This window comes from Myxine glutinosa, chromosome 9 (assembly GCF_964187855.1).
Source record: "Myxine glutinosa chromosome 9, kmMyxGlut1.1, whole genome shotgun sequence".
Taxonomy (NCBI): domain Eukaryota; kingdom Metazoa; phylum Chordata; class Myxini; order Myxiniformes; family Myxinidae; genus Myxine; species Myxine glutinosa.
Window position 1 is genome coordinate 24,571,125 of NC_136269.1, and position 16,058 is coordinate 24,587,182.

Here is a 16,058-nt window from a genome sequence, read left to right on the forward strand (position 1 = left end):
TACCTTTTTCTTTTTCTTTTTTGGTCAAAATTAGTTGCAATGAAACTATATACCCAACTGATTATGCACCAGTTCCCCCAAAAGATCCTTGTCTTTAGTTTGTAGTACAAATGTGTTTGCTGCAAGTGCCATTTAACTGAATTGATTGCAAAATATTTAATGTTCCTGGAAAAAATAACTGTCATAGGTAGTCTTTCAAATTGCATTTGAGATCGATGTGTGTTTATAATTCAACGATGTCTTTTTTTTTTTTGAGGAATATTTATACGATCGAAGATCCAATGGGGATTACTTCAGTGTTCAGAATGAGGTGAGGTGGACAGTGCTTCTTTGACAGGGAGTTTCATTCATTTGGTTTTCTTTTTCCTTTGCGCTAACATTATTCCATTTTTTTTCTTCTTTGCCACACACATTGTAACAAACATTTAGACATTTTCAACTTGTAACATCGTAACGTATTTAAAAAAAAAAAAAAAAAAAAATTCAGAGTATGAATGCTGGTTTGGGTTTGAAGAGGTCGTGTGATTGCTGCATTTGTAAAGATTTCTTTGGAATACCGAAAATTGTTGGTTTGGGTAGGACATTCATGAATCTGTTTTGTTGGATTTTGAGAGACGTCCAATCCTCATGTTTAGACATCCAAGAGCTTTAGTAAATAAATAGCCAGATAATTACTACCTTGTTGGGTTTATAGTTACTGGTTTCAATCGGCATACTTGCATTCCACTTTGAACTCTCAACAAACCACAGGAATGTTTAGTTTTCAAGACTTGAAACTTGGTCAGCTTGAGGTCAACAGGCTACATGTTTCAAATGCTAAGATGATGGAATCTAAGATTGGGTTTTTCTGTTTTGCTTTTGTTAAAACTGTATTTTTCAGCTGATAAGTCGATGTGGATTACAGGACGATTTGGCTAATTTCTCCATTTTTCTTTCCTCATTCAAAGATAGGTAAGTGTAGTTGGAGTACACAAGCGCATTTTAATTCATGAAAGAGCTTAATCACTGAGTATTGTGTTTTAAATGAATAAATTATGCAATTTATTTCAGAAAATATCACACTTTGCAAAATTTTTCATTTATGCAATTCAATGTCTTAAATAAAGGATAAGTCAATTCTGAGTACAAGTCGAGGCTCGGGCTTCCGGGGAGGAAAAAGGTATCGACTTGTATGATAATAAAATGGAAAGCACCAGATAAGGAGGATTAAAAATTAATCGATGGTTCCAAAAATGAGGGAAATTGTCCAAGCAGTTTTTGATTGAGGTTCAGCCACATGTATAGAGAATTTCTGAATTTTCGTAAGATCTTTTAAAGATATTTATGTGTCTGAAGTTCAGAAATAACTATTCCTCAGGAGAAACATCAAGAGACCTGATTGAACCATGTGTAAGGTATTTTAAAGGAAGCTATTGAACATGGAAAATGGTGAAAGCAAATAAAATAGAGGAAGAGTTGCTTTGCAATACATGTCCCCTACTGGTCCTAATGAATGTTCTTGTTCCAAACACTCAGCAACTGTGTGCCATATACAGCAGGACAAATTGTTTTAGATATGCAAAACTACAGAACTGCAACTCGTCATAATACATCCATGTACCAAGTTTCAGTGGAATATGTTAATGGGTAAGGGGAAAAAGTCTGGATAACCATAGGTGGGATGGAGACAGACAGACAGATGGATAGCAAACCTATAGTCCCCTCTGGTGAAACCGGTAGGGGACTAATAAAACAGTACTCACTAGTCGAGACCAAAAACAAACATTTTAAAGAAGTAAAAAAAATTGACTTTCTTGACTAAATTAAATAAAACACAAATGTGAAATTTTGAGTCATGTTGTCCAAACACTGCTTTTTCCCCCCAACCTCTTACATATGGTGCAGAAGATGCCTTGTTGATCAAATTACAACCATGAATATTCTGTAGTTTGCTGCATATAAATCTATACATCCCCCCCCCCCCCCCTGAAAATCTGGGCCTCAAATTGTATTTAGAATCGACTTATCTATGGTTTAAGACTTTGAATTGCATAAATGGAAAATTTTGCAACGTGTGATTTTCTGAAATAAATTGTATCATTTTAAATTCACACTACAAGTTTCCACGATGTCATGGATGCGTTCCTAGAAAGTGCAACATTAAGCAAAACAACACGATGTCCCATAAGTCTGGAACCATAGGGCAAAATAAGTGATTCATGATCTTTTTTTTTTGTTTCTTGCAGGTGTCCATGATGTCGCCGAGTAATAAATAACTCGTCCAGGTAATTCTGCTCGTAGGAAATCAGTCGTATGGAGGTTGCTGAGGAATTCAACAGGTTGCATCTGGACCGCGTGCCGATTACACAGAGCTGTGTTGGCAAACTGGTAGCAAAGTTCAGGGAAACTGGATCCATAGGAGATACACCATGCAGTGGACCTCCGAGGACATCCACCGACACCCACACAGCTACTACCCTCCTCGCTAATTTCACGAAAAGCCCCAATAGGTATCTTTGGCAGTTGTCTGCTGAGACAGGATTGTCGAAAAGCAATATCCATCGCATTCTTCAAGCATACAAAACAAATGGCTTCCTTACAAACTTAAAATCCTGCAGAAATTAAGTGAAGATGATCTGGACCGCCGGATGGAATTTTGTGAATGGGCTACGGAACAATGTGCTCTAAATTCCGATTTTCCCATCCACCATTCTGTTCAGTGATTAGGCTGTTTTTTACGCAAATTGTGAGGTGAACAGACAGAACACCTGCTACTGGTCGCAAGACAACCTTCACTGGTTTACTGTTTCAAAGGAACAAGTTGCTGCTCGTGTGATGGTGTGGTGTGGCATTTGGAAAGACGGCATCATAAGGCCCCTTCTTTTTTGATGGCACACTGGCACAGTCACAGGAGACGCCTACTTGCATATGCTCGACGAGGAAGCATTCCCCAGTGTCTTGAACGCAGATGGAGATTTCCCAACATGGTTCCAGCAGAATAGCGTTCCTGCCCATTACAGCATCCATGTAAGAGTGGCTGAACCAGTAATTCCCTGGTCATTGGATAAGACGTCAAGGGTCTGTGGAGTGGCTGACGAGGAGACCCGATCTCAGCGCAATGGATTTTAATCTCTGGGGGAGAGTCACTTGAAGGCGTTGGTCTATGTGGAAAAAAAATTCAGTGCTGCACATTTGTGGGAGCGCATCAGCGACGCATGTAACACCATCACTCCTGACACCATTCGCCGTGTGATTTCTGACTGGATACATCGTCTGCATTTTTGTATCGATCATAATGGTAGACAGACACATTGAACACATTCTGTGGATACAAGCAGTTTTCATCATTTTGCTCTATGGTTGCAGACTTATGGGACACCCTGTACATTAGCAGACGAGATGTTCCCATGCACATAGTGTTATAATATAAGGGGGTGGGGGGGACAGAGGGGAGGGGTTGATGGGTGCATCCCCAAAGCACATTTTCGGTCACTCAAACTTAACTTTAACCTGACATAACTAAACTACATATTCGAGACAAATCATACAAAAATAAGAAATTTGGTGTCTGTCTGCCGGACGATTTTTGACTGCATTACATTCGGATCATTTTATGGGTTATTCGTCGGTGGATAGGATGATTTGCCCGATGTTGCTTCACATTGAGTTACTGGTTTGTGTCCGATACATTAGTGATGGAGATTTCAGAGGAGTTTCTCTTGTAATCCTATTGAGACAACCAGAAAGGGAATTGATGTCTTTGAGAAAGTCAGAGGTTTTTTTTTCTTTTCCTAGGGTGAGGACATACAATGTCGAACCTCTGTAGGATTTGTACAGATGGAGCACTGGCCATGTTGAGTTGCCCTTCTCGGTTCCTAGTTTGTATCAACGGACAAGTTCCTGAACATCACTGCATTGTTCATAGCCAGGCTTTTGCTGCAAAAAATAGAATCCCCTACAGGTACAGGGTACCATTTCTAAGGTCGTATCACTCCCCAGTGGCAGGTCTATAAACCCTAATGAACAACAACAGTCCGTTATAAAATGGAGAAAGAGCTCGCTCGCACTCCTGTAGTGCGCCCGGCCTGTGGCGATTTGCCCTTGGACATCTGAGGGGGAAATGGCTGTTGAGGACCCATGAGGAAGCTCAACCAAGGTGAGAAACTAGTTACCTTCCTGGCGCAGAGTCGAAGGAGAGGATCGTGTGCGCAGTTGACTCGGCGAGAGCATTTGGATTCGTGGTTGAGAGTTGGAAGTTGAGAGTTGATTGAGTGACGAGTGCCGAGCGCCATTTTCGGGCAGTTCGTGTGCACAGTGGGCAGTACACAGTTCAAGTTGAGAACGAGAGTTGTGAGTTGGATCCCGAAAGAGTGGGCAGTTGGAAGCAGAGTTGAGTTGGCAGTGCGCAGTTCGCAGTTCGACAGTTGAGCCGTAGGGAGTTTCCGAACGCCATTGCGCAGTCGAGTCGATACGGGGAGTTGTTTTGAGCGGCCCGGTCGAGTCTTTCGGAGATCCCGACCCGAGTGGGGCTGAAGTGTAGCCCGAGTGGAGCTCGCTGTCCTGCTGTGGGACCTCTCGGTGCTTCGGAGCTTGCTACACGGACCTTGTGTGCAGCGGTGAGGGCGTTGGCTCGGGCCTAGCGGGGCGTGCGAGGCGGACGGAGGATTCCTCCACGCCGGAGTTTGGAGCCGTGTTGGACGGACAAGACACGAGACCAGATAAGACCGAGCTCCGCGTACACTGTACACGACGAGACATTTTCTTCTTGTTAAGTCAGATCCCCTCGTCTTGTATTCGATGTCTGTGTGTGGGATCCCAATTTAGTTACCTTAGGTTTATCGTCACATTTTCCCATCCCTGCCTGTTATTGAATAAACCCTTGTATTATTTTGCATCCCCATTCAAACCTGTGCCCGCTTGAGTTAATTTCCTCTCACAGGACCGGAACTACGCCAGCGTGCTGCAGTTAAGTGCTTTCGCCGCAGCCTCCATGTTCCTTCTTCCTCCCACGCGGCCATAGCCGAATCCGTGTTTGGGTAGTTGCCTCCAATAAGACCGTTTAGGCTATCCGCGACTGATGTTAATCGGAGTTGCGTGACAGTACTAACGACAGAGGACAAACTCAAGCTTGTAAGGTGGCTTGAGAATGATGAAATTGCAGCATCTGCTGCTGAATCTCTTGGCATCGGCCTCTTGACAAAAACAAAAGGAAAATCTCCGTCACTAATGTATTGGCCAAAAACCAGTAACTCAATCTGAAGTAACATCGGTCCACTCGTCCTGTCCACCTACAAATAACCCATAAAGTGATCTTCACTTCCGTGACTACTTGCACCTACTCTACGGTGCCAAAAATAAATAAAGGAAATGTGTGTTTTTTTTTTTTGTTTTTTTTTTGCCGGTAAAAGCACAAGAGAACGCAAACCCCATTCTTGAATAAAAATATAAACTCGTGGATAAAGTGACATCTGAGTGGTTCAAGCAGGCCTGTTCCTTGGGTATTGCTGAGAGTAGGCCTATAGTTGACAGTAAGATCAAGGAATTCCACCAAAATATTGAAATACAGCAGAAGTGTGAGCACTCTAGGTGGCTTACTCTTGGTGTCCGTATGTCCTTGAAGTTTGGTGGGAAGATCTCTGCTGAAATTGTTGCTTCTGAGGATTATGTTGTGGATTTGCAACGTCTGGTTGAGGACCATAATCAAACTCCTAAACAAGTGTATAACGCAGACTAATCCGAGTTTTATTGATATTGTTTGCCCCATTGAACCCTTGGAAGTGGCGAAGAAACTTCCAGCATTGGTTTTAAGAATAATAAGGAACGCCTTACAATTGTGGCATGTGTGAACGCAGCTGGTACAAATCAGCTTAAGCTTATCAGAAGCCTGCCCGGCCATTGGCACTGAAGGAAGTGAAAATGTTGCCAGTTCATTGTAGTTTCAAGAAAACTGCTTAGATGATCCGTGACATATACAAGGACTGGAATGATACTTGTGCTACTGTAGAAATTAGGGAACGTTTCCGGAAGAATACTAACCTCCCTCCTGGTGGCAAAGCCCTCGTCATCCTGGACAATGCAAAGGGACATCCTGAAGAAAGCCAGCTATGCAATGCCCCTTAGTCACGGAGGTTCTTCTGAGGTCTGAGACCTGTGTGCAAATTACTGTAAGCCTTTGTTTGAACTGCATTGTTTTCATTTTTATTTCTGTAATTTTTCTGGTATAATAAAGTTAAGTTTTTATATAGACATTATTTAATTTCTCCTCAAATTTTTTTTTTAATCGCTCTGCAGTGCCTAAGCCTTTGTAGATATGTGAAAGGTAATATTAAATGATCCCTGATCCCATTCCTTCGTGCATATCGGGAAGTGTTTAAGCCCCACAAAAAGAAAAAAAAAGAATTTTGATTTCTTCAAAATTTCAAATGCTAACAGGATTAGAACAGCAACAGGCAATGCTGGTATCCCTTGCTAGTACAGTATTACAATAATATATGTATTATTACTGAAGACCAGTACTTTCATTGCAGATTTCAAGTATCACCAAGAGTCTAGAAACTGACTTGTGTGTGTTTCCACATTCATCTCGTAGTATCACCAAGAGTCTAGAAACTGTCTATTCATCCCGTAGAGTGCACTGTAGTGTGGTTATGGCTTGAGGCCCAGTGCTTTTTGCTGCTACTGAGGCATGAGGCTTGTATACATGGGGCCTCAGTGTTGTGCACAAGGTTGTTGAAGTGTGGACCATTATTAGTCCCCTACCGGTGTACACCGGAGGTTTGCACTCTTTTGGTTTAGGTTTGCACTCCGTCCCTCCGTCTGTCAGTCCGCCCGTCTGTCAGTCCGTCACGCAAAGAACAGTTTTCCGGACTTTTTTTCTAAACTCTTAATGCTAATGATTTCAAACTTGGTACATGGTTTCCTCATGATATGTTACAGATCAAGTTCGAACTTCACGACGTTTCGATCATTTTTGACAAAGTTATGGCACTTTGAACTTTGGTAATTTCCCCAACAGTTTTCCGGACGACAGACTGCCGGTAGGGGACATGTATTGCAGCGCAATACCCAGAATGCTTGTTCTCCAAAGTGATGCTATATTATTAGTCCCCTACCGGTGTATACCGGAGGGGACTATAGGTTTGCACGCCGTCCCTCTGTCCGTCAGTCCATCACGCAAAGAACAGTTTTCCGGACTTTTTTTTCTAAACGCTTAAAGCTAATGATTTCAAACTTGGCACATGGTTTCCTCATGATAAGTTACAGATCAAGTTCGAACTTCACGACGTTTCGATCATTTTCGACAAAGTTATGGCACTTTGAACTTTGATAATTCTGATGATCCTTAACTCAGTGCCATTTTAAGTTTTAATTTCCTTTAAAAAAGATTTTTTCACTGCAATAATGGGACCGATTGAGATCAAATTTTCACCATCGGAGGGACGCGGTCTGTAGAATATTTTAATGGTAATTATGATGTCACAGGTCACGTGGTTCGGGCGCCATATTGTTTTTCGTGAAAACACAAAAAACCCCTTTTTCTCTGCAATGGCTGAACAGATCGAGGCCAAACTTTGCAGGCAAAATCGCATACCCATGACGAACAAAAAAGTCTGCGAGCATGACGTCATGCGTCACATGGTTTCAGAGTTATGACGTTTTTAAGCATGAACCTTTAAAACCGAGCCCTTCCCTCATTTTTGATCCAATCGAGGGGAAACTTCACAGATCTGTTCCGCATGGCAGTCTACTAAAATGTCCTTTTGGAATTTGCGATAGCTCACGTGGTTTGGCAGATATCGTTAATTAAACGAAAATATTTAAGAAATGGATATCTCTTCAATCGCTTTATTGATCGACGTGAAACTTCATACTATAGTAGACGTCATGAAGAGTAACAAGTGTGCAAAATTTCAAGATGATTGGATGTACGGTCTGGAAGCTAGAAGTTGTTGTTGCGTGAAGAAGAAGAGGCGTCAAGTGTGCGGATTTAATTATTTATCACATGTACAGACTGAAAGCATCGTTGGACACGACCTGTCGCGGTCATTTTGACCTCGAATAAAATTCTAATTTAAGATTTGTCAATAGCTGAGGTATATTAACAAACGAATAAAAAAGATTTGGTCAAATTCTGACTTTTAACTCTATCGCATTTGACAGAGTTGTGACAAGCTGAGGAAAAAGAAACCTCGCATTGGCTTCTCCAATGTGCCATAAAAAAATGGATATCTCTTGAATCGCTAGTACCTCAGACCGTGAGTTGGTAATAATTTATATAATTCACACAGTGCAATACGTGCAGGCCACTCCACGGAGCGACCTTGCGGGCTTATCATCGAGGCGACGCGTGACACATGTGTCTCAGCATACCTCAGATCAAGTTTGAAAACCAGCATCAACCGTGCATAAATTTGCATATTCGATCATTTTTGACAAAGTTATGGCACTTTGAACTTTGGTAGGGGACATGTATTGCAGCGCAATACTCAGAATGCTTGTTTAATTTTATTCCTTCATTTTTTTTTGTGTGCGTCGAACCTCCAAAAAAAACTTTTGAAGCCCTTGTGATAGAAGGTTCTTCTTTTGGTGTGGAATTTTTGTCAACCCATTCACGATGGTGCTTTGTGAACGGACAGGTTGGCAGTAAGCCTGTATATGCCAGTCGGTTTTGTTACACATGAAATGAAGAGCCAGCTTAGTAAGTTCTAACGTACCCATATATCCCGATTCTTCAGTTTGCGACAGTTTTCTGTATCCTGGACCACGCTGAATCAACAGTCAAGAATGATCTGATTAATCATTTGGATTTTCTTTGTCAGAATTGACGTGCTGACACATCTGGTTCACTATCTATCCTCTGGGGCATGAAGCTTACATAAGTCAGGAAATGCTTTATTCTTTTTAACTTTGTATTGCGAAATAAAAGGCTGGTGTTTATTGGCCAACTGCCATTTCTACCAATTTCACGACTTCAAAATTGTCAAATACCAGGAGTCTATTCATCTTAAGATTCCAGTTTACATTTGCTTATATTAACTTGTTTTTAGTGGTTGATATAATGAATGAATGAATGATCGTTTTAAGGCCATTTTCCCCGCCAGAGCAGGGGTTAGCCTTGCGGGCCACATGACAATCATGGTTCCCTGTTTGAGGCAATGTTTTTATGGCCGGATGCCCTTCCTGGCGCCAATCTTTAGTCGCCTCTTACGATGCGCAGGGATACGGTGCACCTATTCTAAACCGGGGTACTCATCGGGATCATTCACCCAGCAAGCTGGTACTCAATTTGCCGACCTCGGAAGGATGACAGGCTGAGTCAACCCCCCTGGTGTTAATTCAGCGATCGACCGGGATTCAAACCCAGGATCCCAAGCCGGCACCCTAACCACTAAGCCAACACTTGGTTGATAGTTACTCGTAAATCTGAGGTAAAACTTGATTTTGTTACCCCTTCAAAATTTTCACATCTATGAATAATTAGCCATTTTGCTCATTCTTCATCTTCCATAATCATGCAGCTTCTTCATCAGCATGCATCACACCATTCGTTTCTGGTTTTGTGTAGTCGTGTTTCGTTATAATGAATGTTGAATCTGCGAATCAAATTTATTATTTGGGGACTCTCTTGCCCCCACACCTTAGAATTTCAACATTTAATCTTGTTTGGATAAACCTGCAGTTTCTGTTTGGTCATAATGGTGCTTAACGACCTGGCTGTACATTTTGTTCTTCATCTCCTGATTATGAATTTTGATTATATCTAGCATTGAAATCCGCATTTTAATGGTCATTATATTGGGTTGACATTTGGTCAATAAAGCTTGATTATCTACCAAATGTTAGTGTGCTCGTCAAACCAAGATTCAATATAACAGGACTCTATTGTGTAATGTTGGTCTTTTCGCTTATCTGTTCTGTCTGCAAAATTATTTGTGTTTATTGATTGGACTTCGACTTTTACTGCAATATAAGCAAATTTTTCACTTTTTCAATAATTTCGTTTTCGTTTTCATGAAATATTTTTGGGTTTTTATTGCTAACACAGATTAAAACCTCAATGTCCTTGCTGAAGTCGATTTATCCGATTCACTATCTATATTCCGAAGTTTCAAAATATTCCTGTCATCACATGACTGGTCATCTGACACTTGCTTTACATCTAGATGAACTGGGACTCGATTGTTAAAATTTTAAAATGGCAGTTGCACCTTAGTGTTATAATGCAGAAGATTATAATTATCCCATGATATAGTGTGTACTTGAGCAGTTGTTGACCTTGATTTCTTTGATTGACGTTACCTCTGAAATTTATCAATGGGGTACGAATTCCAATTGGAGTACCGGTTGACAGTGTTGTGGAAGGGTGTACACTAATAGAATGTTCACACCTCAAGAACGATGTCAAAGATTTAATTCAATGGAAAGGACTCACTCAAATATAATGAGGATTACAACACAGTTTAACAGTACTATGCCGGCGTACTCAAACAGGAATCCATACAACGTATCCAGCAAATCTTCTGCCCGATTCGGCCTGCATCTTGTCTTGTATAGTGTTTGGAGAGACAAAAGGAATTATTCTGTGCTTTGAAGCGTCTGAACGATGAGAGTTCGAACAAGGGGTCAGGACACCTTAGAAAAAAAATGTCCTCGAATTCCACTCTGTCTGAAAAAACAGCTTCATAGTTTCAAATAAATATTGTATTTCATCTTGGCACAGATTATCGATGTAAGCTTTATTCCTTTAAGTATATCTAAGCACAGCACATAATTTCTATAATTTATGATGTAGGTTACTTCAATATTTATAACTAATTACACTCTTGCCCTTTATTGGCAATATACATTTTGAAGATTCCTTGGTATTTCAAACTACAGCAACACACAATCTTTATTATAAAAGGAGCCGTGTCTGTTTATTTATTTGTTTGTTTGTCGTGTTACAACTTGAGAACGGATTAACGGATTTCAATAAAACCAACTACGGTAGATTTGGGTAACTCCCGGGATTTTTTTATGGGTAATTGGACACGCATGTCAAAGCTGCAAATGGCAACACTTATCCCTGCACGGAGTTGGTTATCCCTGGACGGAGAGCAGGATCTCCCAGGAATCCTTTTTTTTTTTTTCCCCCATAGATTAGCTATCGCAGTAAAGATTGGTATTTCCGTCAGCGAAGCGACGGGTCTTGTATTCTAGTATCTATAATTCACAATGCAGATTACTCAAAGATTTATCTCTAAGTACCGGTATATGTTTTTTCACTTTATTAGCATTCCATATCCCAAAAATTATAATACTGCTGTGAATTACATCACGATTTGGATTATAAAGCAACACCCATGTTCCCTCGCTTTCCTGAAATTGAGCAGAGTAAGAACAGGTTTAAACAGGATGCAAGTGATAACTCACCCACTCAATAGGAGAGGGACATTTCAATAAAATCAGAAGTCCATGTGGACTTCTACAACAGGATTACAGTGTCTGTAATTGTGTTTTTGTTTGGCTTTTTACTATCTTGCAGGAACCAGATAGGGAGTGCCTGATACCTTCAGGATCTGTCGTTCATGTGCCCACACAGGACCAGGCATATGGTTCAGTGGCAACTGAGGGCTTTGAAAGTCATGTCCCCACTGATTTTCAAGTGTCGGGTGAAGCCTGTCCTGCCAAGGCTATCAGATTTCTGGATGCATTGCGGATACCGGTAGGCACCAACGCAGAGGCGTTTGTGGTGAATTGTTGGGTGGAGGAGTGGGGCAGTGGTCGAGATGGGGATGAATAATTATTTTATTATAGTGGGATGATTTAAAGATGGTAATGCACATAACCCGATAGTGTGGTATAATTAGGTGTGCACTCTTAAACTTTAACTTCATCTCTGCTAATGTATTGAAATTGCTGGTAATGCATGTGTTGATTCGTTATTTGCTCACTTCCTTTTCGTTTTGTTTTTCCTCCCACTCTCCTATACATTCTGTTTAAACAAGGTCTGAACAAACACTAATATTTGTTACCACATGTACTATAACTGATGTTGATGCTTAATCTACCATGTTGATGTTAAACCTAATATCTGAATGGGAGTCGATAGACATTGTTTTTCCTCTTCCAGCAATGGGTCGCAAAACAATCGTAGGAATATGGAAAATAAATCTTCAGTGATACAGCATTTGATGAGCTTCCACTCTGCCCCACCTCTTCCCCTTTTACAATGTCTAACTCTAGGCTGAATTAAATGGACATAGACAAGGATCAACACCATATAAGGGATTAAAACTTGCAATCCTAGCATCATAAGCCTTGTGCTCATATGGGAATGTGAAATAGGAGAACTGTTTTGACAATGGAACACTAGTCTTTCTAAGGAATCCATCTACATGCACAGAAAACGAAGAATTAGTTTTGTGAAAAATTGTTCCTTTGAAGAAGGGCTCACATCGTAAATGTTGCTTCCTCTTCTTTCACATGGTGGCCAATACCCTCAACATTTGGTTGAGAAAATTCATTGTCACAACTTTAAGTTATGAAATATGCTGCTCATAGGTCAGCAATGTAATAAATACAGCAATTTTCTGAAGGTGTTTAGAAAATCCTTTATCTATCTATAATTCCAGTAATCTCTGTGTGTGTGTGTGTCTGTCTGTGTGTTTGTTTGTCTGTGACCGCTGTTTCTCGACAACCACGGGTCCGATATACTTGAAACTTGCCAGGTATATTGCTGGGGACCCGAGGATGTGCCTTTTCAAGGTTTCATATTAATCGGACAATTACTTACCGAGATATGTCCAAAAAACGCTTCAACCAATCAGAGAGCAGCGAGCTATCACGTGTGCCGAACCGTTAATGCAATGCAAGCGTTAATGCGTTAATGCAAGGCTTTTCGTTTTTTTCCCTCTTCTCTTTCTACTTTTCCTTGCGATTAAATTGCAAACAGCCAAAATACGTTGGCGCTAATTGAATAATTGGCCATTAACACTAAAATAATCGTAACTGCGATATGCCAACTTCCGGACAGTGCAGCCTTCCATGTTGTTGTTGTTTGCAGCAGCTGTTTGCAGCAAGGGAAGGCTTTTCTTTTTCCCCCTCTTCTCTTTCTACTTTTCCTTGCGATTAAATTGCAAAAAGCCAAAATACGTTGGCGATAATTGAATAATTGGGCATTATGTTTTACAACTAATAAAAACGAATTTGCGATTCATTCGCTTTCCTGCGCGTTTGTGTACGCGATGGCGATTTCTTTACCAAACTCCGGAAGCCGTTCGCTTTGGACCGAACCATTGCATGTAAATAGAGGGGGGGGATTGTCACCACTCGCAAGCCGTTCGCTTTGGACCAAACCATTTCATGTAAATAGGGGGGGGGATATAATTTTAGATATATATATCGTACGGGCATGCCCTAGTCTATCTATAATTCCAGCAATCTCTGTGTGTGTGTGTGTGTGTGTATGTCTGTGTGTTTGTCTGTGACCGCTGTTTCTCGACAACCACGGGTCCGATATACTTGAAACTTGCCAGGTATATTGCTGGGGACCCGAGGATGTGCCTTTTCAAGGTTTTAAATTAATCGGAGAAGTAGTTACCGAGCTATGTCCAAAAAACGATTCAACCAATCAGAGAGCAGCGAGCTATCACGTGTGCCGAACGTGGCGAACAGACTCTGCCTCGGACGGCACATTTGAGAGCGTATTCATTTATTTCCCATCGGCAAACTATGTTGGCGCTATGTTGGCGTTAAACTATGTTTTAAAACTAATTTGCGATTCTTTCGCTTTGCGATGCGATTTGCGATTGCGTTAAACTCGCTCGGGCGTTAAACTATGTTTTAAAACTAATTAAAACTAATTTGCGATTCTTTCGCTTTCCTGCGCGTTTGTGCACGATATGGCGATTTCTTTACCAAACTCCGCAAGCCGTTCGCTTTGGACCAAACCATTTCATGTAAATAGAGGGGGGGGATTGTCACCGTACTCGCAAGCCGTTCGCTTTGGCTTTGCGAATGGACCAAACCATTTCATGAACCAAACCATTTCATGTAAATAGAGGGGGGGGGGGGGGGGATTGTCACCGTACTCGCACCCACGTACCCACGTACCCACGTACGGGCATTGCACCCACGTACGGGCATGCCCTAGTATTGACAATCAAAGTAAATAGTCAGTTTTTTGTTTATGTGTGCATTGGTTCTGCAATGAACTACCCCATAGGTCAACCTGTTATTAAAAAACATCAAATTGCATGTCATTGAGTTCATTGTTCGATACATGCCAAATGCATTCAATATGGTATATACAGCATATAAACCATACTGATTACACGTTTAATAACCTTCCCTGCTATCGTCGTCATGCAGGGTGTTATCGAGTTCTCCCTGTGCTTATTCTTTGCCAAGCTGGTCAGCTACACCTTCCTTTTCTGGCTGCCTATGTACATCTCCAGCCAAGGTATTATTGGTGATCCCTGTACTTTGTTTGGTCGTATGGTACTGCATTTTCCATGTCGACTAGGTTTGCACACGTGTCGACTTTTATGGAAGAGATATTTGGGTCACTCCCAGTGGATCAATCAGCTATCTCTGTGTGGCTAACAGCCTGTTTGAGCACAATTGACCGGTGCTAATCAAGAACTTGTGGAATCAAGAACCTTCTTTGATTATTCCCATGCTTTTTGAAAAAAAACCCAAAACAAATAGCTGGGAGTGGGAGGGAGGGGGTACAGGATATTGTAATTGGCTTTGTTTGTCTGTCTGTCATGCTGTCTCCTCAAACAGTTGTGCAGAAATTCACCAAACTTGGTATTTAAGAGCACATTTTAAAAATTAAACTTTCTATATGTAATAGGGGTGGCCCTTATTTTTGAAAGTTTGAAATATTAAGCTCTCACCCTCTACAACTGGTCCATTTGCCCTAAAAACAAACCAGGTCAGCTAAATTCATGAATATTTAGAGGTAGTCCAGCACCCTTGAACATTTCCCCCTGTCGGCCATGTGATTGAGGTCACGTAACACTAAAAACACATATCGCAGACAATACAGTATGTATCACAGAAATAAACACCGTTTGATAAAACATGCTTGTGAATAATTATCACATCTATGGCATAGAAAAAAAAAAAATAAAAAAAAAAAATAAAAAAATATATATACTGTATATACATATATATATATATATATATATATATATACAGTATATATAAAATCTTGATTCTTGAAGGTGCCTGGACTACCTCTAAATGTAAACAGACTTGTATGAAATTTTGACTGCAGTGTTTCTATCCCAAATGGATCACATTTAGGCCATGAGAACATTCAAATTACCATTTTAAAATTTTCACCCCGTTTAAGGGCCACCCTAAATTTATGTAATCAACATTGGGGGACACATGAAATATGTAACGACTTTTTTGATTTGAACCCTGGGTCATTCCCTAGGGAGTGGGAACTTCGGGTGACAGAGGTCAAAATGGGAGGGGGAGGGGGTGGGGGGGGGGGGGGTAGAAAACTTTAAAACCCAAATTTGATATTTGGTTATTTCTGGTGGGACTTTTTGCCATCTTTCAATTTGCTTTAGGTGGGATGCATGGGAATTTGTGATGGCACGACATCGACTTCGCATTAGATTATTTAATTGTTTTGTGTGCATTTTTTTTTTTTTCTGAGGGAATTCCTGTGAGGGAATCATAGCAATAACAAAAATAGTCCTTAAATAAAATAAACAAATGGTTATGATCTGTGACTGCGCAAACTTTACATCAAAAATGTGATCCTGCTTGTTGGTGCCACACATTTGTCAACAATGGTGTTTAAATTTTTAATTTTGTGACTATTACAAACGTGTGAGGTTCTTACTTGTTTCAACATCATTTTAGGAGTGGTAGGTTGATTTGCTATCAGGTGAATAGTATTCAATTTGTGTATTTTGTTTAAATGTTCTTTTTCATGGATTAATTTATCTCCCTTCAGCTCGTCTCGGTTCCAAAGACTCTGGAAACATGTCTACACTGTTTGATGTCGGAGGCCTTATAGGTAAAAAATATATTTTTATGTCTCCGCTTTCCAAGTTGCCAGAGGCATTGTGTTT

General features: G+C 40.7%; 1 protein-coding gene across 4 annotated transcripts in view; it reads left to right on the forward strand.

Moving 5' to 3' along the window:
• Window positions 1–16,058, forward strand: part of SLC37A2 (solute carrier family 37 member 2) — a 57,137-nt gene that overhangs the window by 23,498 nt on the left and 17,581 nt on the right. For 2 of the 4 annotated variants that reach the window (XM_068129451.2, XM_068129454.2), the window contains exons 9-12: window positions 257–310; window positions 11,504–11,683; window positions 14,332–14,422; window positions 15,941–16,003. In XM_068129451.2, coding sequence (XP_067985552.2) covers window positions 257–310; window positions 11,504–11,683; window positions 14,332–14,422; window positions 15,941–16,003 — 388 coding nt within the window. The remainder of the gene's footprint in view (window positions 1–256; window positions 311–11,503; window positions 11,684–14,331; window positions 14,423–15,940; window positions 16,004–16,058) is intronic. The other 2 variants (XM_068129452.2, XM_068129453.2) reach the window with 2 other exon arrangements.